Source organism: Camellia sinensis, chromosome 11 (genome assembly GCF_055761805.1).
Source record: "Camellia sinensis isolate YWXY chromosome 11, ASM5576180v1, whole genome shotgun sequence".
In the NCBI taxonomy this organism is placed as follows: domain Eukaryota; kingdom Viridiplantae; phylum Streptophyta; class Magnoliopsida; order Ericales; family Theaceae; genus Camellia; species Camellia sinensis.
Window position 1 is genome coordinate 96,055,443 of NC_138971.1, and position 27,844 is coordinate 96,083,286.

Here is a 27,844-nt window from a genome sequence, read left to right on the forward strand (position 1 = left end):
AAACTGGTAGATTGTTGTGAGAAGTGTATCTTTGGCTTACTATGCATATAGCTAGTAGTGCATTGTTGTTTTGTTATTGTTTCAGTGTATCTGGAAACATTGTGGATTGTATTTGTTACAGTGTTGGAGGGACGAGTTGACTCATTGATTGATTTTATGTATGTAGTTGAGTTGTTATCTTTTTTTATAGAGGTGTGTATGGATAATTATGATATAATTGGAATTGCATTGAAATGCCAAATATGTTTTGAAAAGGCACATCTGTTGTATGTGTGGCAAATGGAAGAGTAATGGGCTTAGTGAATCTATTTTTCTAAATAGTTGTTAATGTTATAAAAGATTGGGAACGGGGGTTAATGAAAGGAAAAAGGAAGGATAAATCGCTTATAGCGGTGAATTAAATGATTGTTTTCAAGAAAAGTTCATATATATATTCATATATATATTTTGTATAAACTGTCACATTATTATTCTAGTATGAGAATGGGTGTTCATGATCATAGCTATCTGTAATGTTGTTATTGTTAAGGAGCATGTTGAGTTCCCTACTGGACTATATGTTCATCCCACGTTGTTGAATCTTTTTCAGGTGTTTAGCAGGGTGTGCTACAAGATTTGGATCTTCTTATTTGTTGGCCACGGGGCCTCTGTTATGTTGGCGGAATGCCATTGTTGTAAAGGGTTACACCCTTCTTCTTGTACTTTTAATGATGTAAGCCCAAGGGCAATTTATTAAGTTAGTTCATGTAATATTTACTTTGCATACGAATGAGAGTATTGTTAATCACTTCTACGGATTGAATGTATGAGTTTATTTCCGCATGTTATCTCTGAAATTGAATTAAGTTAAAGAATTTGGTAATGACTCCGAGTAATAAAAAGTGGGGCGTGACATTGTGTGTCCGATCTAGAGTGGGTTGATCATAGCCGTTGATTGGAGATGCACGCAATCGTATGGACGAGATGGCACCCGATCATGATCAGGTGTGATTAGTCAAGACGTCTATTTAGTGTGAGAATGGTCTGCACCGTAGATCGTCGATCCAACAATCAGATCTGATCAGATGCGATCGAGGGACATAACCATTCGATCAGGTGCATCAAGGCCTATAAATAGGCTGCGGAATCAGCCATTTCATTCCATTCGAAAATTCAGAATTCATTCCTGCAATTCTCTCTCTCTTCCTCTTGATTTTGAGTTTTCGATTAAGAGTTTCTTAAGCAAATTTATGATTTTCTTACTGGTAATCAAGTTCTACAGATTTGATTATTAGTGTCTTGATTTTTTTGATTATATCAAGAGTATTCTGATCTACTGTCGTCAATGCAGACACCAGTAGATTTGATCTTTAGATCAGGCTTCATTGTATCCTAGAGGCAAATTTGTTGTAACCCCCCGCGCACACCTTTTGGTGGATGCAAATATTGTCTTTAGGAAAGAGACTAAGTAACGTGACTTGAAGCATTAAATTTTTGTTCTACATAGACACAATCATCGCCAAATTTTGAAGACTCGAAGACCACCAACTAAAGAATTCAAAACAAATTGTTCCAACAACACATAAAGACAAACGATGACATAACATTTGTCAGTGTTTTTAACATAGACGCATTTGTCACATTCGTTTATCTTGAAACCATTAGTTAGCATAGCATGATCAAATTTCTCATGTCATTGCTTAGGAGCTTGTTTTAACCCATAGAGAGATTTTACAAGCCAACAAACTTTCTTTTTTTTGCCCTGGCACTACAAGCCCTTTGGGTTGCTCCATATAGATCTCTTCATTTAGACCATCGTTTAAGAAAGCTGTCTTAATATCCATTTGATGTATTTCTAAATTATACAATGCTGCTATAGCAATAAGCATGTGCATGGATGTTATTCTTGTCACAGGACAATATGTGTCAAAATAATCCAGACCTTCTTTTTGTTTGTGACCTTTTACCACAAGTCTTGTTTTATACTTGTCTATTGAACCATCTGCTTTTATTTTCCTCTTGAATATCCATTTATACCCAATAGGTTTAGAACCGGGTGGAAGATCCACCAATTCCTAACTATGATTTTGCATAATGGATTCAATTTCACTATTAACAGCCTCTTTCCACAAAGATGCTTTAGGACCTAACATTGTTTTCTTAAAACTCTGAAGTTCATTTTCTAAGGTATGTCAGAAAATCTGAACCAAAAAAATTTTGATATTTGCGCTCTCTTACTTTGTCTTGGTTCATCATCAGTTAAATCATGTTGGTCGAGACCATTACTAGTCTCTTGTGTTTAATTGTCATTAGTCTCATAACTTTGTGTACAATCATAAGTTCTTTCCTATGACCTTAATTCATGTCCTTTCTTGTAAGGAAAAACATGTTCAAAAAACACAACATTCCTTGACTTTATAATAGTGTTCACATGTATATCAAGTATTTCTGATTTATAAGTCAGAAACAGATATGCATTACTATTATGCGCATAATCAATAAACACACAATCCACTATATTTGGTCTTATCTTAGTCTTTTTCAGAACAAAAACTTCTACCTTTGCCAAACACCCCCACACTTTTGAGTATTTGTAGGAATGTGGCAGACCTTTCCCTAATTTATAAGGAGTGTTGTTAGTTTTCTTGTAAAGTATCATGTTGAGGACATTATTTGCAGACAAAATTGTTTCCCCCCACAAGTTTTATGATAAGCCTGAACTTAATAACATGGCATTCAACATTTCTTTAAGGGTTCTATTCTTCCTTTTAGCAATTCTATTTTGCTGTGGGGAATAGGGTGCTGTAGTTTGGTAAATAATGTCATGTTGTGCACAAAATTCATTTAAAGATGCATCATATTCACCACTCATATCATTTCTAACCATTTTAATGGGTTTACCAAGTTTATTTTAAATTTCAATTTTGTAGAGTCTAAACATTTCCAAGGCTTCATCTTTACTTTTAAGTAAATATATATATAACAATATCTTGTGCAATCATCGATAAATGTTATGAAATACTTTTTGCCTCCTCTAGTTTGAACAAATTTAAGATCATACACATCAATATGAATTAATTCTAGAGGTTTGGTTTTTCTTTCAACCGATTTAAATGGAGCCTTAGTTAGTTTTGTTTCTACACGTATCTCCCATTTGTGATTAGGATCAATTTCAAATTTTGGTATATAATCCAAACCAATTAGTCTACGCAAAGCATCAAAATTCACATGTCATAATCTACCATGCCATAAATTTGACTCAATAATATAAGCAAAAATGTGTTATCTTTATTCATAATAGATTTTGGTACAACAGTCAATACATTCAACTTGAAGAGACCATCACTCATGTATCCCTTGGCCACATACATACCATTCTTTGTTAATACAAATTTATCAGATTCAAATACAAGTCTAAAACCATTTTTACTTAACAAAGAACAAGAAACTAAATTCTTCCGGATGTCCGGTACATGCAGCACGTTGTTAAGGGTAAGTTCCTTCCCCGATGTCATCTTCAAAATAAATTTCCATTGTCCAGCCACACCAGAAGTAGATGAATTTCCCATGAGTAGTGTAGCTCGACTTTTTCGTGCCCCTTTTCGGAAGCTCGAAAGAAGCTCTACAGTTTGAACTCCCGCGGTTCTAAATCTAATCTCACAAGTGCAATGTGAAATTGATAAACACCAAAAAGTCCAAATCCGACAAATCGTTTAGAAAATTAATTTTGAATCAAAAATGCCAAAATTTGACTGTTTTGCCAGATATAGAGTCACCACCTAAATATTTTATTTTGGGAAAATTTAGAAAACCCATGACTCATGCCAAAGGCCACGTGTCCGTCATCACCAAAGTTGCCTCGGCTCAGGAACTTAGGTACGAGAGGGGAAGGTCATGAATTAAGCACCCCCGCTCGCCCGATCAAAGATCGGCCTCTACTAATCATTATATAAACCTTATGTACATTATATGCTTTTATTCCGGTTTATTAGGTTAGCATTTACTATGTGATACGCACAAGCAAGTATAGACTAGTTTACCCGAATTGGAATAATTCAATTTCATGTTTGTTTTTCGAAAAGGGTTTGATTTTGCCACTTAATAAAGTGGGCTTAAACGTACATTCGTTGAATCGTTCCAATTCAAATAACAAGCCTTCATCCACAAGCATTCAAACAGTTTATCAATTAAGCATTTAGCCTCATGGCAAGCATGCTAGACATGGCAATCACTCACACTCATGCAAGTATGCTAAAGCACTAAAAACTCACTTAGTACTCCAAGCTAAGAAAAACAAAGTTAGAAAAAATGCATGATTCCTAAACTTATGCCAAATGACTAATGCAATACATGCGATAATGTAACTAAGATAGGCTCGACTACTTAGCATTTTATTTGCAACAATTTGAGAGCATGCGTTTTAAACATGTATTCATCGAAGTATTAAAACGACAATGCTGTTTGAATGATGCGCCGAGCCACGATACATGCAATACAAAATGAATGGATGCAAACATAAGGTATGTTAATTGAAACGTGATGCTCCTAAACTAACCATTGAAAGCGGTTAAGTAAAAGAGAGAAAGACGTGGGGTTGGAAGACATACACATTATTACATTACGCTCTCACGAAGAAGAGTCTGAATGAATAAAGCTAAGCTAACTAGCAACTAATTAAAGCTAAGCTAATTAAGCTAACTATTACAAAGCCGAATGAAACAAATAGCTAAACTAATTAACTAATTATTATAACACTTTGAATTTAACTAACTAGTAAGCTAATTAAATTACGCAAATGCAAGTAAGCTAAGTAATTAAAGTATTTAACTACTCTATCACTACTCAGCCTCGAGAAATGGAAGATGTGCATGCGCATGCTCAGATATCACCCGAAAAGGCCTCCGTTTTGCTCCTGAAAGCCTCTGTTTGCAGAGTTGAACATTTCCAGAACCATTTTGTTCCACTTTACCAACACTATGCTGAGGTTTGCATCAGTGGCCAACCGGCCACTGGTAAAGACTACCGGCCATCAATGGTGCTCTGCCGACCATCTGCCGACCATCTGCCGACCACTGATGCACAGGTCCATCTTGCTGCAACAGAGGACAAACAGAGCAAAAAAAGGGTATTCTCATAGATTGTTTGCATAACTCATGCCTCCTTTTCATGAGCAAATCCAAGGAGTGGTGAACTTAAGCCACAAACCACCAACTCAAGCAATTTCATTGCATGATGGCTTGTGATTCAAGATGTACAAGCTCAATAAATGCAAAACAAGACACACAAAACCAACACCCTATCATGCATGATCAAGGGCAATGGCGACCCAGAAAAGTTGACACATTTCATCACTTTGAGTATGAAATGTCCCAATTTTCCTTGTGTTCAATTAACGTCCGATTGAACACAACAAGTTATTATCTTGTTCACTTTTAGTCCCAAATTTTAGTTACTCATTTACTTTACTAACCATCATTTAATCCAATTAAGTCCAAAAGATGAGTTAAAGTCCTCTAATGGAAAAAAGGCTCAAAACACAAGTTGCTTTGGGTATGAAAGAAGCATCATACCGTTGGTAATGAACCCTCTAAGAGATTAAACCATTAACTATGAAACCTCAATTTCACACTTATGCAAACAAGTAACTTGAAACCACTTTCAAGCAAAATTAAAAGCCAAGAAAGGAGGGAGGTTGCAGAGATTTTACATGCTAGAATTAAGTGTGAAAAGCACAAAATAAGTACTATCAACTCAAACAAGTGTTGTCTAATGGCCTAAAACACCAAGCTTGTGAGGACTATTACACTACAAGCATGCAAAACAAGACTCAAATGACATAACCAACCCAAAACAAAGTTAAAACAGTCTAAATCAGAGGCTAAGACATGCTGGAATTAAGCTACAACAAGCTAGAAAAATAAGCTAACACATGGCACCAACTAGGCTAGCAACAAGACACAAGAAACGGAGGCTAACCCCTCCAAATTTGGACTTCAAAACATGATTTTCACCACTGAAAAAGCTCTGAAAATTAGTGTTTAAAAGTTTGAAAAAAGATAGTTTGAAAGTGGGAAACACAAGTGGAAAAGCCTTACAAACAAGGTACAAAGAAGGGTGAACCACCCCCTACCTTAAAATGGCCTCTAACCACAAATTTCAGCCCACAAAGACAGAGTTTTTTATAGCCCAAAAACAACCCAAAAATAGTGGGAAAAAGATAGAAAAACAAGTATGCAAAGTAAGCTAATAAAGCAAATATTATACCTCTTGAAGAGAAGAGTGATTTTAGACAACAATTCAAGCCAAAACCAACTTCAAGAGCTCCAAGAAGGCCTCAAGGAACCTCAGCTCGAAGGTGGTCAACTTTGGTTAAGGAAGTATAGGCAAGAGTGTAATGTAACTAGGCAAAAGTGTAGAGAACTTGTAGAGAGAGAGAAATTTTTTATTTCAAAATTTTCTAACCTTTCTATAAGGAAGAGGGGGTCTCTATATATAGAAAACATGAAATTTCTACAAGGAGATCCAGCCCTCCACGTGTGGACAGATGCATGCATCTGTGCAACCACCTGGCACAGCTGGCATAAAATATCTGCAGAAAACACTGGTGGCCGGCAAGCCACATCAGTGGTCGGCAAACCAAAAGTGATGGCCGGCAGCCTCTAGGGATAGCTAGTAGGCCACCAGAGGTTGTAGGGTGGAAAGATCAAGGCCTGGTCCAAAAATGAGACAAAATGAATGCAAGGTTTAAAAGGCTCAAAGTTGTAGCGTTCCACTGAGAACTTCGAGCACTCGGCAAGCAAACAGACTCATCATCGGGTGTACCTACAAGGACTACCAAGTCGTAAGGGCCGTCAAAAATGGGATGTCTACAAATAGTAGTTCACCATTTGCAGCCTCATTATAAGTAGTGAACATCTTTTTATCCACGCAAATGTGTCGAGTTGCCCCAGTGTCAACCCACCACTCTTTGGGATTTCAAACCAAATTAGCCTCAGACACCATAGCAGATAGATTGATGTCATTTACTCAATCAGAGATGTAACCGACTTCTGTCACATTGGCTTGATTAGTGGTCCTTTTGTTTGTACTTCCGCGATCCTTCTTAGGGCGTCGACAATTAAAGGCACGACGTCTAGTCTTGCCACAGTTATAGCATTTTCCTTTGAACTTTGTATTGCTATTGTTTTCGCCTTGTTTAGGACCATCTCGAGCAAACTTCTTTTTCTTGTTATGTGGTTTGGGAACTTGTTCCACTATATTATCATTGGACTCCATAAGATTTTTACCATTCCTCTTTTTAGCCTTACGATTATCTTCCTCAATTCTCAGTCTCACAATAAGTTCATCCGTGGTCATCTCTTTGCATTTATGTTTTAAATAATTTTTGAAATCTTTCCATACAGATGGTAATTTTTCTACTAATGTAGCGACTTGGAAAGACTCACTAAGAGACATACCTTCAGCATGAATATCATGCAAAATTAATTGAAAACTTTGAACTTGAGAAATTACCGTTTGGGTGTCTACCATAACAAAACCTAAAAATTTACCGACAACAAATTTCTTTGTACCAGCATCCTCTGTCTTGTATTTTTTCTCCAAAGAATCCCACAATTCTTTTGTTGTTTTCAGATGACTGTAAACATTATACAGCATGTTGTCTAGGCCATTGAGGATGTAATTTCTACATAAAAAATCAAAATCCTTCCAGGCGTCCACAGCAGCAACAATTTGCTAATCAATTTCACCCTCTTTTAATACTGGAGACTCTTCATGGAGAAACTGGAAAAGATTAAGAGTTGTAAGATAGAACAAAATTTTCTGCTACCATCTTTTAAACTCGGTGCCATTAAATTTTTTCGATTTTTATCCATGACTTGTTGGAACTTGAACATGGTTTTGGGTAAGGACCGAAATTGTTACAATCGAATTTGGAATACTACTTTCAATTGCAAAAGGCATAATATCTTATTACAAAAAATTAGAAAAGCCAAAACCAAAACACAAATTAATTTTCTAATTACTAAAACCAGAAAATAAGTTATAACACAAAATAATTTTACTTTTCTAGTTACTAAAACCAGAAAAATAAAACATAACACAATAATTTTCTACTTACAAAAACCAAAAAATTATTTTATTGGATTCAAATAAAACAAGTTTATAAAACAAATCTATTAATACAATGAGGACTTATTAAAGAAAACAGGTCAGTCTTAAGATTGTTAGACAATCTTCACTATATTAATTAAATTTCTATTTGTGTACTCAACAACAAAAAGAACAAAAAAAAAGAATAAATTTAAAAGAACGATTTTCCAAAATCTGTTTAATTACAGACACCAAAAGAAAATTGGAAATAGAGTAGAAGGAAGGAAACAAAATAAGAACAAGAAAATACTTACTGAAAATATTTTCTGAGGATGATCAAGTCCAATGTTTTACGTTGTCTCCTTAAGACAGATTCGTCCTCTGTAGGGTACTCATAGATTATGTATCTCCCAGGATGAAATGATCTACAACGAGCAATAGCAGCACTACCAACTGTTCGCACAACGAATACACTTTGTGTTTATACTCTTTCTCACAAAAAATAATAATGCAGCAAAATGCAGAGAACAATAGCAGAAGCAAGAACGAAAACAATTGAGTGCAAAATCCAAATGAGGGACTAACTATTTAGAGGAGAACTGGTGGCTTTTCAGAACAGGTTTCAATAGGTAAAAACTTGTTCGGGACAGTGTTGAACAAGTAAAAACCTGTTCAGGTTGAAATTTGAACAGATAACAAACCTGTTCGGTTGGAAGAAAATCTGGATAGGTGTGTTGGACCAAATTGCCAACGTTTCAATATGTTGGGGTTAATTCAGAATTAAGTTTGAATTTTAAACCGAAATTCAAATTCCAAAATGGTAAGAATTTAATTTTAGAAAAAATAAAATTTGAATGTTTTAGCCCAAAAAGATAAAAGTATTGGGCCGGACAAGCCTAACCTCTCACCATGCACCTGCGCCCGAACAGACGGTGGCTCACATGCGTGTGTTTGTTTTGGGTCCAATGGGTCTAGCCCACTTTGCCCATAACCTCACCCTTCCACAAAACTTGGGTACCCCTTTGGCCCTCTCCAAGCTGTAAACCCAAGACTTATAAATCCATACAAAGTTAGCCTAGCCTAGCAATGTGGGACAAGCTTTCCTTCCTTCAATTTTGGAAAACCCACCAAAATACCATTTTCATGGAGCTTACTTTGGCTTCAATTTTTCATTCACCCGATAATGGTTTTGAACAATCAAATATACGACGTGAATCGTTACGCAGCAAAGAATGCGTTGCCACATGGACCCGCCAACTTTGGCGCATGGATCCCACCTAAAAATTAGACCAAAGTTTAAGAAATATATGTTTTTGCCAAACCATTTTTCAAACCATTTCTTACATTCAGGTCAACAAATTAATTTCGACACCAAGTACTACAAGCCCTTTATCCCACACATCTAAGTCAGCAGTGACGTTTACCAAAAATATTGGAGTAGATACAAGGATGGAAATCTTAGTGCTTCTTTGAGTGATAGAATCTAGTGGCTATAGAAAATATCTTGGTGTGCTTAGAATTGTGAAAAATACCGCTTAATCTACTAAAACTATCCAATTTACACCGATCCGTCCACTAACCATGGATTAGTTTGATCAACAATTTGAAATTTATAATCTGCTTTCAAAACCACTCTACTCTGCTATAGTAAATACATATATTTTTTTAACTTTTAATGAAATATCAAAGTACAAATCAATGTGAGAAATATTTAAGATGTGAAATTTGTTCCAAATTAGTATTATATATATGAAAATTATTATGTAAAATTAGTTTGTATTATATATATGAAAAATATTATGAAAATTAATGTTATATATTATGAAAATGTTTTTATTTAAGATTATTCTTCAATCAACTAGTGAATTGAAACCACCCAAACCATGATTTGGATAGTTGCCAATCCACAATTCACAATTTAATTTATAATTTTATTACTAAACTATCTGAATTGCATAGGGCACACCTTAGACGTACCTATTATTGTTGGATATCAAAGAAAGAAGTTTTCAATCACATCAAAGATAAGAGTATGGAAGCAAAGGATGGAAAGAGCAACTTTTATTGGCCTGGGCTTGGGTTTGTAAGTGGTAGGCAGAGGGTGGTCTTAGATTTCGAGATTTGAAAGCGTTTAATTTAGCTTTATTGGCCAAACAGGGTTGGTGGTTAGTTACACAACCTCACTCTTTGGCTAGAACAATCCTTAAATCAAAATAATCCCCAAATTGTGATTCCTTGGATGCATCATTGGGTCTACCTCCTCTTATACATAGAGAAGTATTTGGAAAGGTCGAGATTTGCTAATGTTAAGTCTCCAAAGAAGGGCGGGATGTGGGAAGGGCATTCACATTTGGGGTGACAAGTGGATTTCTAACTCGCCATCTTTTAGAGTCATTAGCCCAACGATTAATAATATGGAGAATGCAACAGTGGTCTCCCTCATTGATTATGCCTATGGATAGCTGAATTAGGAGGTTATCCAACAACTATTCCTCCCATTTGAAGCTGATATCTTTTCTTAAATTCCTCTAAGTCCAAAATTACTTGGTGATAAGCTCATCTAGCATTACACCAAACAAGGTATGTGTTATTTTATAATTTAAAATTTTATTTTATTTTATTGATCTTTCATGTATTTCCTCATCTACTTGTGATTAGAGAATATATCTTGATTTACATCTTTTCAAGAATAATGTTTTGTAACGTTATTCCACACAATAAATTATACCACTGGTCCTTCTAGTTTTTGAGTAAACTGTCATTTTAATCCATGTAGTTTCAATTTGGATAATTTAACCCATACACTTTCAATTTTATTGTAATATGATCCCTCCATCATGCGTTGTTAATATTTTGAACGGAAAAAAAAACACGTGCAAAACTAATGATATCAAAGCGGAATTCAAGACAAACTATAGAGACTATCGTTGTAATGAATTTGTTACGCTGGTGGTCCCTGTAGTTTATTTTGAACTTCATTTTGGTTCATCTAGTTTTACACGATTTTTTTCTTCCGAAAATCTAATAGTAAGTGATGGAGAGAACACATTACAATAAAATTGAAAATATAAGAACTAAATTGTTCAAATTAAAATTACGGAAATTAAAATGACACTTTACTTAATCTATAGGTGTTAATGGTGTAATTTTCCTATCCCATATTATCTAATAATATCTCCTACACTTTTGATTTTTGTTATATTATTATACACATATATATGTGTGTATGTGTGTATGAGACTTTATTGTTTACTGATACACACAAAGAAATCAATATTCAATCTTTCTTTTTATCTTCTTCTACACTGTTCTTTTGTGAGTTCATTATATTTATTTTCCAAATGAGTGTTGGGTGATTTATGGTTCATGAAATTCACTGAGATGCATACAAGTGATTTCGAAAGTCGTTGTATCTTGGGAGAAAAACAACATTCGACTCAGTGCAGAAGAGGATGTATAGTTCCTAAAGAGAGCACAGTCTGCGTGCCTCAACCATCAAACAAACTTTTTAAAACATTTTCTCGACTAATATTTTATTTGTTGTTTTAGTTAATTATTAGTTTGGTATTTCTATTCTGACAATAAAACTTGTTTAATTTTTCTAACATATGTTAAGTCTGTTTATCATTTAATGATTGACTTGTTAGGGGATAGCATCTTTGTTTCAAACACCTCGAAACAATTGATTTTTTGGACACGATTGTAGTCTCTGTGTCCCAACAAATTCAAGCGCTAATCATTTAGCGATTGATTTGCTAAGGGCAGTGTCTCTATTTTAAACACCTTGAATTAGTAAATTTTTTAGACACGACTGTGGTATCTATGTATTCCCAACAAAGTCAAGCATCTTGTGTGGCACACTTGTAATGAGATTATTCTGGTTTGATCTAGCCTTTGTCGATGGACTATTATCCAAGATCCCCTTTGTATTTTGTGTCAAGAACATGCCCAAACAAGGGTGCACTGCCTCAGGGGTTGTGAGTTTGCTTTAGTTGTTTGGGCTCATATACCTAGATTGATGGAGTGGAAATACAAGAATGATAAAGGTGATGTGATGGACTAGTTTTGAAAGGCTTGAGAAACCATGAGTTTTGAAGCTATGGGTTTGTTTTGTATTTGTCGCTTGGAGCATATGGACTAACAGGAACACTGAGATTTTTGGTGTCAAACATTGCTTAGCTTTTGAGGTTGCTCAATTTGCCAACAATTACATTTCAATATTTTTTTTTTATATATATACAAGAAACAGAAGACAACCCCAAGACCAAAAAACTACACAAAACTAAAAAAGTCACAGTAGCATAGCAAGATTAGAGAAAGGATTGGGAACCCAGTCCAAGGGGAGGCAACCATAAAGTGAAGCTTGAGCCACCCAATGTGCTGCTTTGTTTGCTACACGTGGACACCATCTGAAGGACAGACCTCTGTGAGCCACCATCTCTTTAATGTCTTCAAGAACAACTCCACACTCCCATGGAGGCACATTTTTTTGAAACACAAAGGTGAATAATAGATCGACTATCACTTACCACTTCCACCCTAGATAAGTTGGAGGCCAAAGCGAGCTGACAGGCACACGTACAAGCCAGAGCTTCTTCTAACAGAGCAGATGAAGTGCACTAACTCTTAGTTAAGCCATCCACCACAACACCATTAGCATCTTTCACTAGGATTGCCACCATGGCAGATTGTGATCCTTTCTTGATGGCCACATCTCAATTAATTGTAAAGGAACCAGGCTGAGGAGGGTCCTCCCTAACCACTCTTTGAGAGCTTCTACCCATAGGAAAAGAAGTACAACACATCTAGATGCAATAGCTGGCTCACATTCTTCCCGAGCCACTCAAACTCGATGTAAAGTCGAGGAGGGCTTAATTGGTTTGTGACTAAAAACAAAATTATTTTGCTCTTTCTAGAGAAACCAACTCGTCCAGACCACGTTACAAAAGAAAAGGTGCCTCTCATCTTAATTGTGAAACCCTTCCATTAAGGCACACGACCATTCCACAATTGAGTAAATCGACCCCACAGATAATCTAAGGTTGAGATTACTCCCAAACCAAACAGGTCTTACCCATTCACACCCAAATAGCAAGTGTTCCACTGTTTCTGGGTACCTTAGGCAGATTGGGCAAATGTTCGATTTAGCACACGTTCTCTTAAAAAGATTCTCCTTTGTTGCAAGCACATTCCAACAAACCCGCCACTAGAAGTGTCTAAGCTTTGGAAAAATTTTGAGGGTTCATATAAGCTTCCATAGCTGATCTGGGATGGTAAAGAAGGATGACGGTTTTTATGCTAAGTGTTGACATCCCTTTCTCAGAGCCATTTTATAACCCAACTTTACCGAATAATCCCTTCTCAAGTTGAAGTGCTAGACAAGAGTATCAAGTGTATTATTGAGAACAAGAGGAATAGACATGATGGCCTTCATCTCTACATCAGACAGTAGATGTTGTAGCACATCTGCTCGCCAAGATTTGCTAACACCGTTAACAACATCCTCCACATAACCACCTCATTATCCACCGGAATTGAAGATTGTTGTAGATACCCCATTTTGACTGTCGTTAAAGACTTGGCGCTATGTTCCGAGTACTCGATGATGAAACGTTACACTGAGCAATCGTTCGTATCTTCAGCAGGAGGAATTTGCTTTTGAGCTTCAAATACCCTTCAAGCCTAAACCTTACACCCTTTTTTTGATCGAAACCACTTTTCATTTAGCCTGACCACCCAAACGACTGCAGGCCAACAGATAGCCAGCGGGCCAATTTTGATTAGCCAGCCATACCTCCTCATGGCCGGCAGGCCATGTTTAGCGACAATAGATATTTTATAGCTGCCAACTGTCCCTATACAGCTATTTTCGATATGAGAAGGCGAAATTCTATAAATAGAAGGCATGTCCTCAGGTTTTGGGGTTGAAAAAATCATTCAAGAGCTTAGTGAAATCCAAGCCATCTTTTCTACCCTCTCAATTATAGATACAAGATAGATACACCTGTGGACCTAAAACTTGAAGCTTCCTACTGAGATTTTGAGCCTACTTTCAGAGACCTGAGAGTGCTTTGAATCAAGTTTGCTTAACCAAGAGCATCCTCTCTTCAAGAGGTATAAGCTTTGGCCATCTTCTTCTTTGTTTATACTACTCTTTTCCACTCTTTTTACTCTGTTTATACACTGTTTTCGACTGTTTTCAAAGGCTGAAAATATGTGATTTAAAGTTCCAAATGTGAAGGGGCTAGTCACCCTTCTTTGGCGTGCTTACTAGGCTTGTTTCCTCCCATTTTTGTTCAAGTTTTCTACCCTTTTTTAAAATGATTTTCAGCACTGTTTTGTGCTATTTAGGGGATGTTTTACGTGCTTATTTAATTTATGCTTTGAATATTATCCTTGTGTCATTGTAAGTCCTCATGGATTGGTGTATAGGCCATAGCTTCCAATCCATTTGAGTTGATAGTCCTTTCTTTTACTTTTTATAGCTTTCATACATATTAACACCTTTGTAATCATCCTACTATCTCTGCAACCTCCCTCCATTTATGCTTTGTTTCTTTTGATTAAAAAGTTGTACCAAATAAAAGATTATTGCTCAAAGCATAAGAAAGAAACCTCTTATGCTTAATGGTTTAATCTCTTCGGAGGTTCATTACCATGGGATTACATCTCTCTTATGCTAAGCGTGGTCTCTCGTTTGATACTTCTCTTTATCACCGGTGCATTACTTCTAAGAGACTAACTTTCTAGTTAGACTCTTGGAAATCACAAAGGAAAGTGTCATTATAGCTTATTATCAAGTTTGAATTTGGAGTCATTATCGCTCATTTTGGGTTTGATTAGTCATTATCGCTCTCTTTGAGTTTAACTAGTCATTATCACTCAGTTTGAGTTTGAGTTTGACTTATTCATTATCACTTGTAAATGAGTTTGATTCTTCCTTCGTAATTTCCCCCACAGAAAAGGGCTTGAAAAGCTCATTTCTCGGGTTAAGTAGTGCTTGCTATTCTTTATTGCTTTGAATTTGGTGGACGTAATCATCACCTTTGGACAAAAATGAAGAAAAGATAAGTAATCAAAGGGTAATGTAAAAGAGACTAATAAAATTAGAGTAAAATAGGTAATAAAATTGGGCTAGGTTCAATCGGACGTTATATTAAACCTATTGCGTCTTGAATCATTGCATACTTTTTCGTGATGTTTAATGATTCGTGAAGCAATGTCTACCCCTTCCCTTGAGGTAATTCCATGATAGCGAGGAGGTATCTCCTATCTTTTGCTTAAATTATTGAGCTCTTGTCCTATCGTTTCTAAGATCATCACGTAACAAATTTGCAATAATTATTGATTTGGGAAACGAATCTATTCCTCCCTTGATTATCTTCATGATAGGGAAGGGCAAAGAGTATAAACATCTCCTGAAAATACTCTGTTTTTTGCTCTGTTTCAGCTCTATGGCAGCAGGGTATCCCCCAAAAGCAGTGGCTGGCTGGCCATCATTCTGTACGGCCGACCACTTCTCAAGGCCGGCCGGCCGGCCACCCATTGTGTATAGGCAATGGCCTTTTTACAGAAGAACAAAGCAAAATTTGAGGTCAAAACAGAATAATTTTTTAACTGCAAACAGAGCAAATTCTGGCAGCAAACAAAGAGGTTTCCGGGAGGATGTTCTTGATTGTGTGCAGGTGGCTCCTCGCTTCCCATTCAAGTCCTTTAAATTAGTGCTTTAATATTAGAATGTGGTAATTAATTACTTGCTTTACTATTTGGACTTGTAATAGATAATTAATTGGTGTAGTTCATTCATTTTGTGTTGTAATAATTAGTTTGATTAGGACATTCATTCGAACCCTTTTGTGCAAGAGCAAATTTGTAACGCTTGTAATATTTTGAATGTCTTCCAACCCCCATTTCTTTCTGCCTTTTATTTACATGCTTACCGTGATAGCATCATATTTTTCATTTCATATCATTGCCATGCTTAATATCCATTTTTGCTTGCATTGGGTTCGGTTCATCATTCTAACATTTTTATCATTTCCTACTTACTTGAATACGTGCGTTACCGCATGCTTTGAGTTGATCCATATGACACGTTAAATAAACCGAACCTAGTAGTTGCATTTTGTATGTGTTGCATTAGTCACTTGCATATTACAGCATTCATTTTTTCTAATTATTTTCTTCTCTTTAGCTTGCATCGGTTGAGTACTAGGTGAGCAATTTTTGCTTTAGCATATTGCATGTGCATTTATGTTGCCATATCAAGCATGTTACCATGAGGTTAAGTGTTTATTTGAAATAACTGTTTGAATGCCTATGGATGAAAGCTGATTCGCTTAAATTGGAATGATTTTGATTAATGTACATATAAGCTTGCTTTTTCAAGTGCGCATGTTCAAAACTCTTTTCAAACAAACAAAAAATCAAAGCATTTCAAAGTGGGTGAAATAGTCTATACTTGCGTGCCTCACATAGTAAGTTAGCATTAATAATCAGAACAAGAGCATATAATGTATATAAAAAAATCACATCATGATTAGTAGAGGCCGATCTTTGATCGGGTGAGTGGGGTGCTCAATTCATGACCTTCCCCTCTCGTACCTAAGTTCCCGAGCCAAGACACTTTGGTTATGACTGACAAATGGCCTTTGGCACGAGTCACAGGTTTCCTAAATTTTCCAAAAATATTTAGGTGGCGACTCTAAAATCTGACAATGTAGTTTATTTTTGGCATCTCTAATAATAAATAGATTTTCTAAGATTTGCCGGACTTGGACTCTTATTTGTGTTTTTCTGTTTCACATTGCACTTGTGAAACCAAATTCAGAACCACGGAAATCCGAACTGTAGGGCTATCGTATCCAAGAAGACTAAACCCCTCCAAGGAGTATGAAAAGCAAGCTACAATTGTAGCTTGAAACCAGGAAGATTAGGAACCCATTTATCATTCCAAAAGAGGGTTGACGCCTCATTATTAACTCGTCATCGCAGCCCCTCACGTAGAACCTCTCGACCTTGTAATAGACTTGCCCATGCCCATGACCATGACGCCCGTCACCCTTTTGAGGCCTGCTAAAAGGTGGAATGAGGATAATAAAGACCTTTAAGGATTCGAGCACAATAGGAGTTTGGGTTCTTGACAAGCCTCCACTTGACAGGCCAAAAGGGCCAAGTATGAAAATCTCAAAACCCCAAACCTCCTTGAAATTTTGGTACCACCATCTGATCCCAACTTAATGGATCCTAGAGCCAGCCGGATCACCACCCCACCAAAATTTAGTAATATACGAATTCAATTTTGAGCAGAAAAATTTTGGGAGAGCAAAACAAGCCATGACATAAGTTGGTATGGCCTGGACCACAACTTTTATAAGAATCTCCTTACCGGCTTGTGAAAGCAGTTTCATTTTCCACCCTTGAAGCTTAGACAACACCTTCTCAATGATGAATTCATTGGCCTCAGCTTTTGATCTACCCCAAAAGAGAGGTATAGGCCAAGATATTTCACACTAGAATCAATTTTGATTAGGCCAGAGAGTTAATAGATAGAGCCTCGCACTCCAGGAGCTATGTTGGTGGAAAACTAAACAGTGGACTTGTTCAAATTAATCCTTTGTCCTGAGGCTGAACAATACATATTTAAAAGGTCTAAAACATGTTGACATTCAAATTCATGTGCTTTAAGAAACAAAAGCATGTCATCGACAAAGACCAAGTGCGACAAAGTGACTGCCTAGATAATTTAATTCCAGAGAGCTGATTGTGTCCAAGACTTTGGGTGATGAGATTGGATAGCACATCCGCTATCAGGATGAATAAATAAGGAGGTAGAGGATCGCCTTGTCGCAGCCCACGAGTAGGAACAAAGGATGCTCTTTTCTCACCATTAGCAAAGATAGAAAAAGTTACTGTAGTAACACATTCCATTATCCATTGAATCCACCTGTGATGAAACCCTGCCAAAAATCTCATTCTACCCTGTCGTAAGCTTTGTTAAAATCAAGTTTGATCGCCATGTGACCCACTGACCCTCTCTTCTGTAGCTTTAATGAGTGAAAACCTTCATGGGCCACCAAAACATTATCCTAAATCAAACGCCCCGGGACGAAGGCGGATTGATTTAGGAAGATGAGGGATTTCAAGACCTTTTTCAACCGATTTGCCAAAATTTTTGTAATAATCTTAATGTTGAAATTGCAAATGATAGGCCAGAAGTGGGTGAGTTTAACAAGATTTGCAATTTTCGGGATCAAAACCAAATTTGTTTGGTTAAGTTCTTTAAGAAGATGACCCCTTACAAAAAATCTTCACAGCTTGGCAAACTTGGGGTCCAATCTCTTCCCAGTAGGTTTGGTAGAAAAAAACCAGGAAAACCATCCGGCCCCTATGCCTTGATCGCCCCCAGTTGGAAGGCTGCACTTCGGATGTCTTCGTCGCAAACTAGTCTAACCAACTGACTATTCATCTCTACCGACACAAGAGGCTCCACCACTGCTAAAACTTTCCCAAAATCATGCTGCTCATCACTAGTAAATAAATAAGAGAAATAATCACACATATGGGCATCAATTTCCGGATCAAAGTCAATCCATTCCCTATTCTCCGTTTGGATATGCAGAATTTGGTTTCATTGACGTTGTTGGATCATGGAGGCATAGAAAATTTTGGAATTTTGATCCCCAAAACTCAACCATTGAACCTAAGACCGTTGATGATATAACATTTCTTCCTTTAACAAGGCCTCTCCCAAATTTAGCTTAACTCAATCTTTGAGCATAACATTGTCGTCAGAACTGGGCTAGGCTTGAAGGGTGGCCAGCTCCGATTTGAGTTGAATAATCTGGTGCTGAATGTTCTGAAAATGCTCCTTACTCCATAGCTTTAGCCCTTCCCTACAAGTTTTCACTTTCTCAAGCAATTGAAATATAGGAGCGCCCACAATAGATCCACCCCAATTTGCCTTGATCACCTCCACACAGCCCGAATTATTTGACCTCATTGTTTCAAAGTTAAAAAGTCTTGGAACCCTCCTCAGGGGAACACAGCAATTCATGATTAATGGACAATGGTCTGATCCTAATAAAAGCTCGTGGAAAACCTGTACACAAAAAAAAAGCTCCCTCCTGTCCACATATGCAACTGCTCTTGTCACAACCCAAACCCGGTACTCAAAGGTTTGGCGTTGCAATAAGATAAAATAATTCTAAAATTTATGTAATAGTAGTAGCGCAAGCGGATAAATTAAATATATTAAAAAGAAATAAATGGGTACTAAAAAGTTTATTAAAAAGGAAAATAGTCATTTGAGCTTTATTCTATTACAACAGTCCGCTCTGAATTATAGCCAGTAAAAAAAATTTTAAAAAAAACACTGCGATTTATTCCCAATCTTGATCCCGATAAATCTCCTCACCTGAAAGGGGTAATAGCTATAAGCACACAGCAGAGTGAGAAATATTATACCAAGAGAATAGGGTGCAAAAATCCATGGACAATTAGTAAGCTAAACAAAAATTAGTTTGGTAATTGAAATACATAACTAATTTTAAATAACAGAAGCAGAATGCGGAAATCATATAAGCAAATAATCATAACCACGGCACAAAAAAAAATAGAACAAAACAGAACAAAAGTCACTAGAGTGACAATCAGAACAGAGGTCAATGGATCCATGACAAACAGAGGACCACAAAGTGGCCAAACAGAGACCAATGGTTTATTTAAGACCCCCAAGACATGAGACTCCCATGGTGGTACTTACAGAAAATAATTATTTACAAAATTATTGTCTAATAATTTCTAAAATTTACACAAACATATCCATAGGTTTCAATTTAAGCAAACAAGGTTCGGAAAATAATCAATGTAATTGAAATATTAATATAATTTATAAAACACAAATTGCATAAGATAAATTATGGCAACTCAAAACATACGTAAAATATATTGTGGGTGTTTGAAAAGTTGCTATTTTAGTAAGCTATTTTAGTTTTTGGCTATTTTAGGAGGTTAAAATTTTTATGTTTGAAAAGTTAATTAGATTTTTTTGTAGTTTGATGTGATGTTTGTGAGAGAAAAAGTGAAATGATTAGAGATTTAATGTGATATTTTGTCTTATTAACTATTTTAGCCTATTTTGTCTTTTAGTGCTATTTTAGCCAAAAAAAGCTACAAAAGTTTCTTCCCAAACACCCCCATTGTGGTGACTCAAGGTATAATATAACTCACCTTAATGTTAATTCTAACTTTTTACCTTTCATTCACTGCGACCCACTAAATACTCCAAACTAAACTCAAAGTTTTATATATAAAACAAAACACTAGAGAGTAGGGAGAGAGAGTGAGAGAGAGTTTGGAAAAAATGATGAGGCTCAAACTGATTAGCACATCTATATATATTGTGAAGAAGGCATGGGCAGCAAGACAGCTTGGGTGGCACGCATCATGGTCGTACAGAAAATGTTATGTTTCAGTATATTTTGGTCCTGGAAAAATATAGAGAAAAATATAATAAAAATACCATAATATTCAGAAAATAATATCAAACAATAAGATAAAGTCAAAATTATTTTTTTGAAATAATTTTTTTTTAGTATAAAAATATACAGACTATTAAATTTAAGATAATGTGAATAATTATTTAGAAAAATATACTATTATATTTATATATATATATTTATTTTTATACTCTAAACTTTAACACCATCTAACCCTTTAAATCACATGCTTTCACAATTTAATATTAACTTGGTGTTAAATTAATTGAACGTTTAGGATGTCACATTTCTCCCCTCGTAAATAGAAGTTTGTCCCCAAACATGTCGTACCTTAGTTTTCAAAGAGGTGTGGTATTTGGCCCGTATTTGACTTTCAGTTTCCTATGTAGCTTCTTCGACCCAATGATTTCGCTATAAAACTTTTACAAGAGGTATAGTCTTGTTTCGAAGAACCTGATTACGACGATTGGGAATCTGCACTCGTTATTCTTCATAAGACAAATCCTCTTGAACCTTCAGGTCTTCATAATCAACAACATGCTCTGAATCTCGAAAATACCGCCGAAGCATCGACACATGAAATACATTGTGGAGATTGGACAGTTCCGGTGGCAGTGCAAGGCGATATGCCACAGCACCAATCATTTCTAGTATCTCGAATGGCCCAATGTAACGTGGGTTTAACTTTTCCTGCTTCCCAAATCGAATAGCCCCTCTTGTTGATAAGATCTTTAGGAATACATGATCTCCTATTTGAAATTCTAAGTCTTGTCTTTGTGTATCTACATAGCTTTTCTGGCGACTCTGGGCAATGAGAATTCGCTGTTGGATGAGTTGAATTTTATCACTCGTTATTTGCACGATTTCAGGGCCTAATAACTTCATGTCCCCGACTTCCGCCCAACACAGAAGTGATCGACATCTCCTTCCATATAGTGCTTCGTACGGCGCCATTACAATGCTCACTTGGTAGCTGCTGTTATAGGCAAATTCCACTAAAGAGAGGTGCTCATCCCAATTTCCCTTGAGGTCTAGCACGCAGACACATAACATATCTTCCAAGGTCTAGATTGTTCTTTTAGATTGTCCGTCAGTTTGCGGGTGACAAGCAGTGCTAAACCTCAATATAGTTCACAAAGCCTCTTACAATTTGTTCCAAAAGTGAGACACGAAGCAGGGATCTCAGTCAAACACGATTGAAACTGGGGTACCATGCAATCGAACGATTTCTTTGATGTACAGTGTGGCGAACTTAGTGAGGGGGTATGTGATTCGGATTGGTAGAAAATTTGCCGATTTCGTCAATCGATCTACTATAACCCATATTGCATCATTCTTCGAGACTGACTGTGGTAGCCCGACCACGAAGTCCATAGTAAGGTGCTCTCATTTCCATTCAGGAATAGGAAGTGGTTGCAGTATTCTTGTAGGTCTCTGATGTTCTACCTTAACCCGTTGACAATGCAGGCATTTGGAGACGTGGCTTGTTATGTTTCTTTTCATTCCTATCCATCAGTAGCGTTCCTTCAAATCGTGATACATCTTCGTATTGCCAGGGTGGACCGCAAACCTCGAGCTATGAGCTTCTACTAATGTCTTCTTCTTGAATTCTGGAAGGTTTGGTATGCAAATTCGATTCTGAAATTTTAGCCATCCATTGCATATCATGAAGTCAGGATCAGGCATACTTATTTGCTCCTCGTATTTTTTCTTCAAAAGTTTATCTTCACATTGGCATACTCTAATTTCTTCAATCAACGCGGGTTCCACGATTATGTTGGTGAGCAGTCCATTGACCTTGCGGGAAACGAGGGTACATGCCAAACTTCTGGTAGCCTTTCAACTCAACACATCTGCTAACACGTTAGCTTTTCCTAGATGGTGATAGATCTCTACATCGTAGTCCTTCATAAATTCTAGCTATCGTCGTTGTCTCATATTCAGTTCTTTCTATGTAAATAAATATTTAAGACTCTTGTGATCTGTGTAAATTTCGTAGGTTACTTTGTAGAGATAATGACGCAAAATTTTAAGGACGAAGATTACTGTGGCTAATTCTAGATCGTGGGTCAGGTTGTTCTTCTCGTGGGTCTTTAGTTGACGCGAGTCATATGCAATGACTTTTCCATTTTGCATAAGGACGCAACCCAAATCATTGTATGAGGCATCGGTATAAATTACAAACCCTTCTGTTCCCGTAGGGAGTGCTAGTATAGGAGCTGTCACAAGTCTGCGTTTCAATTCTTGGAAGCAACGTTCCTGCTTGTCAATCCATTCAAAGGGTGTATTCTTCTGAGTTAGTTGGGTCAAGGGTGATGCTATCTTCGAGAAATCTTGCACGAAGCGTAGGTAATAGCCAACTAGGCCCAAGAAACTTCGAATTTCTGACGCATTAGTAGGTCGTGGTCAATCCACAATTGCTGCAACTTTTTGGGGGTCGACCGAGATGCCATCTTTGTTAATGATGTGACCGAGGAAGTGTGCACTAGTGATCCAAAATTTGCATTTCTTCAATTTGGTGTAAAGTTTGTGATCACGTAGTGTTTGTATACCTGTTTGCAAATGGTGCTTATGGTCTTCTGGTGACTTGGAGTATATGAGAATGTCATTAATGAAAACAATGACAAACTCATCAAGATAGGGTTTGAACACTCGATTCATGAGGTCCATAAAGGCCGCTGGAGCATTTGTGATGCCAAATGGCATGACAAGAAACTCGTACTGCCCATAACGTGTTCTGAAGGCAGTCTTTTCGATACTTTCCGTTTTGACTTTTAGTTGATAATAGCCAGAATGAAAGTCAATTTCGAGAATACTTGGGCGCCTTAGAATTGATCAAACAAGTCATCGATTCATAGTAGAGGGTATCGATTCTTGATGGTGACTTTGTTCAACTCTCGGTAATTGATGCATAACCTTATCGTGCCATCTTTTTTCTTTATGAACAGTACTGGAGCTCCCCATGGTGAGGTACTTAGTTGGATAAAGCCTTTGTCCAAGAGTTCCTGAAGTTGGGTTTTTAGTACTTTCAATTCTGTCATTGACATGTGATAAGGAGCTTTGGATATCGATTGTGTACCAGGTTGAGTTTCAATGGTGAATTCGATTTCTCGATCAACTGGGGTACCAAGTAGGTCTTCAAGAAATACATCTGGGAATTCTCGAACCATAGGGATTGTATCAAGTGTGGGGGCATTTTGTTGAGTATCAATCACATAACAGATACAACTACAACAATCCTTTCTTAAAAGTCATTAGGCTTTCATGAAGGATATAACACATGGAGGGGTAGAAACTCCAGTCCCCTTGAAGACAAACTTGAGTTGGTTTGGCAACCAGAGGAAGACCTTTTAGCTTTGTAGTCAATAGAGGCGTAATTAGCAACCAACCAATCCATTCCTAGGATCAATCAAAGGTAATAATGTAGAGGGGAATCAAGTCTATATGTAAGGTTTTACCTTTTAAGGATATAGTACAAGATTTGTACAAATTTGTACCAAGGGTAGAATTATCATAAGGAAAAGACACAGACTGTATATATCCTAAAGGTTCGGGGGTTAATGTGAACTTGGAAGCAAAGTGTGGTGTAACAAAAGAATGAGTGGAATCAGAGTCAAAAAGAACATGAGCTAAATGACCATAGATAGAAAGTGTACTTGACACAACGTTCTCGGTAACTTCCGAGTTTTCAAGTACTAAGGCAAAAGCTCTTCTTTTGTGTTTTTGGCCCTTCCTCACTCCTCCAGGTACTGCGGGTTTTTTGACTAGTTCAGAGAGGCCGGCTGTAGGGTTAGTAAGCTTTGGACAATCTCTCAACAAGTAGCCAACTTGACCGCATTTAAAGCAGGCTCTCGTATCTCGATGGCATTGTCCCCAATAAGCCTTTCCACAAGTAGGACAAGTTGGAATAATGCCACCACGGGGGTTCATAGGACCTTGATTGCCTGAGCTGGTTGTACCCGTATTTACCCTCTTGGGAGGCACAACACCAAATCTTCTGTTGTCTCTTTCCCAAAATCGCTTCTTTTGGCTTGGTTCTCCAGAGCGCGAGGCTTTAATCCCTTTTTTTTCAATGTACACTCAGTCTACCACTTCCGCATAGGTTGGTAGTTTCAAAACCTCGAGCCTATCTTTGATTTCAGCATCCAATCCTGCTTTGAATTTTCTTACTTTTCGAGCTTCGGTGGGAATGACATATGTCGCAAATCGAGCTAGTTGCTTGAACTTGCTTTCGTATTCGGCTACCGTCATGGTTCCTTGCTTTAAATGTCTGAATTCTGACACCTTTTATTCCCGCAGCAAATCTGGAAAGTATTTTTCATAAAATACTTCCAAGAATCTTGTTCAGGTCACGATTTCTTCTTTCTCCAAGGTAAGAAGCCACCATTCTTATGCATCGTCTTTGAATGTGAATATGGTGAAGGTTACCTTTTGTCTTTCTATACAAGGTAGCACGCTAAAAATCTTCTCCATGTCTCTGACCCAAGCTTCTGCTACCAGTGGGTTTATACTGCCAATAAATGTGGTGGGTTTCAAGTCCTGGAACTGTTTTATCATAACTGGCTCTTCTCATCATTCAAGCATTCCATTATTCATGTTGGTTTGCAAGGCCCATAGAAAACTGGTAACTACTCTTTCCATGATTTGCTCCATTGGGTCGGCACCGCTAACCGACGATCCGATTCCATTTCCATTGTTGGCCAGTACTATAGGGTGAAAACGGTTAGTGGGCTAGTCCAAATTATTTCGTACTTTAGTCATCGCAATATGACATCTATGATGCACAAAGATACTATAACAACACATATATAACACATGTCTTACTTATGTAAAAGGACACCTATCTTACTTATACATAAGGTGTTTGTACAACATACTTATATAGTAGTCAAGAGTTAGTGTCTAATCCTACTAATATAAAAAACATAAGGATTAGACTAATCATAGTTACGTCACAAAAAAAACTCCTGGTCAGACATCTAAATGAATCATTAGGCTACCACGAGAACTGGCTCTGAAAAACTGGGCCATGGAACAACCTACAAACTAACTCCGCATGAGGGACTCAAACTCCCAACCACTGTGCTCTATCTCAAAACAACGCCATACAATATGGACTTAGATTTGTCATTCCCTACAACACAGGAATACTTAGCCTAGAAATAAAGCGGTTTAATCGTGTTAAACAAACTAAAGTATTTTTTTTTTTAAATTAAAAACCATTACTCTGATATCACTTTTGTCACGACCCAAACCCGGTACCCAAAGGTTTGGTGTCGCAACAAGATAAAATAATTCTAAAATTTATGTAATAATAGTAGTGCAAGCAAATAAATTAAATAAATTAAAATAAAATAAATGAGTACCAAAAAGTTTATTAAAAAGAAAAATAGTCATTTGAGCTTTATTCTATTATAAGAGTCCGACTAGAATTACAGCCAGTAAAAAATTTTAAAAAAAAACACTGTGATTTATTCTCAATCTTGATCCCACTAAATCTCCTCACCTGAAAGGGGTAATAGCTATAAACATATAGCAGAGTGAGAAATATTATACCAAGAACCAAAAATCCATGGATAATTAGTAGGCTAAACAGAAATTAGTTTGGTAACTAAAATACATAACTAATTTGAAATAACAGAAGCAGAATGTGGAAATCATATAAGCAAATAATCATAACCACAGTACAAAACAGAAGCAGAATGTGGAAATCATATAAGCAAATAATCATAACCACAACACAAAAAAGAACAGAACAGAGGTCACAAAAGTAACAATCAGAACAGAGATCAATGGATCCATGACAAACAGAGGACCACAAAGTGGCAAAACAGAGGCCAATGGTTTATTTAAGTCCCCCAAGGCATGGGACTCCCGTAATAGTACTTACAGAAAATAATTGTTTACAAAATCATTGTCAAATAATTTCTAAAATTTACACAAACATATCGATGGATATCAATTTAAGCAAACAGGATTCAAAAAATAATCAATGTAATTGAAATTTAATATAATTTATAAAGCACAAATTGCGTAACATAAATTATGGTAACTCAAAACATACGTAAAATATATTATGGTGACTCGAGATATAATATAACGCACCTTAATTTTAATTCTAACTTTTTACCTTTCATTCACTGCAACCCACTAAATACTCCAAATTAAACTCAAGTTTTATATATAAAACAAAACACTAGAGAGCAGAGAGAGTGAGAGAGTTTGGAAAAAATGATGAGGCTCAAACTGATCAGCATATCTATATATATATATATAGTGAAAAAGGCGTGGGCGGCAGGATAGCTTGGGGGCCACGCATCATGGTCGTATAGAAAATGTTATATTTCAATATATTTTTGGTCTAAGAAAAATATATAGAAAAATATAATAAAAATACCATAATATTCAGAAAATAATATCGAATAATAATATAAAGTTAAAAAAAATTGAAATAAATTTTTTTTAGTATAAAAATATACAAACTATTAAATTTAAGATAATGTGAATAATTATTTAAAAAAATATACTATTATATATATATATTTGTTTTTATACTCTAAACTTTAATATCATCTAACTTTTTATATCACATGCTTCGACAATTTAATATTAACGTGGCGTTAAATTAATTGAACATTTGGAGTGTCACAGCTCTATCCAACCACTCCCGAACAAGATCCCCCCCTCCCCTCCCCCCCCGGCGCGCGCGCGATTGTTTGACCTTGTAAAAGGCGAACTCTTAACTTCCAAATCAAGCAATGCACAATCCAAGAGCAATTCCAAAAAAAGATTGAAGTTGACACATTCAACATGTTGCTCCGCCCTCCTCCTCAATAAATCCAATTTCATTAAAATCCCCAATGCACACCCAAGGATACTTATTTTCTGCAGCCATAATCCTAAAACGATTCCAGAAAATCCTTTGAAATTCTCTTTACAGAGGGGCATAAATAAAGGACACAGCCCAACACAAAGGAACATCATCACTAGTTAGAATGCCTCAAATCATATGTTTAGACGAGAAACAAACATCAATACTAACATCGTCTGTCCACCATAAAGCAAGCCCACCTGAAATACCTTGCGGCTCAACAAACCAATAATTAGTGAAACGCAACCGTCTTCAAATTCTGTCAACTACCGAGAATTTATTTTTGGTCTCCATGAGGAAAACCACTTTGGGGCAATGGGTTGTTACCAACCCTCGAAGGATATGGACTGTCAAGTCTCGCCCCAACCCCTAACAGTTCCAGTTGAGCATCAACATAGGGATT

At 36.6% G+C, this 27,844-nt stretch overlaps 1 protein-coding gene across 2 annotated transcripts in view; it reads right to left on the minus strand.

Annotated features, from left to right (window-relative positions):
• Positions 1 to 19,352: 19,352 nt before the first annotated feature.
• UCP3 (Mitochondrial substrate carrier family protein) overlaps positions 19,353 to 27,844 on the minus strand; it is a 30,000-nt gene continuing 21,508 nt past the window's right edge. Inside the window, exon 3 of one of the 2 annotated variants that reach the window (XM_028206482.2) lies at positions 19,353 to 19,486. In XM_028206482.2, coding sequence (XP_028062283.2) covers positions 19,483 to 19,486 — 4 coding nt within the window. In that variant the 3' untranslated portion in view covers positions 19,353 to 19,482. Of the gene's footprint in view, positions 19,487 to 25,932; positions 26,077 to 27,844 lie in introns of those variants that run through there. The other variant, XM_082894358.1, reaches the window with a different exon arrangement.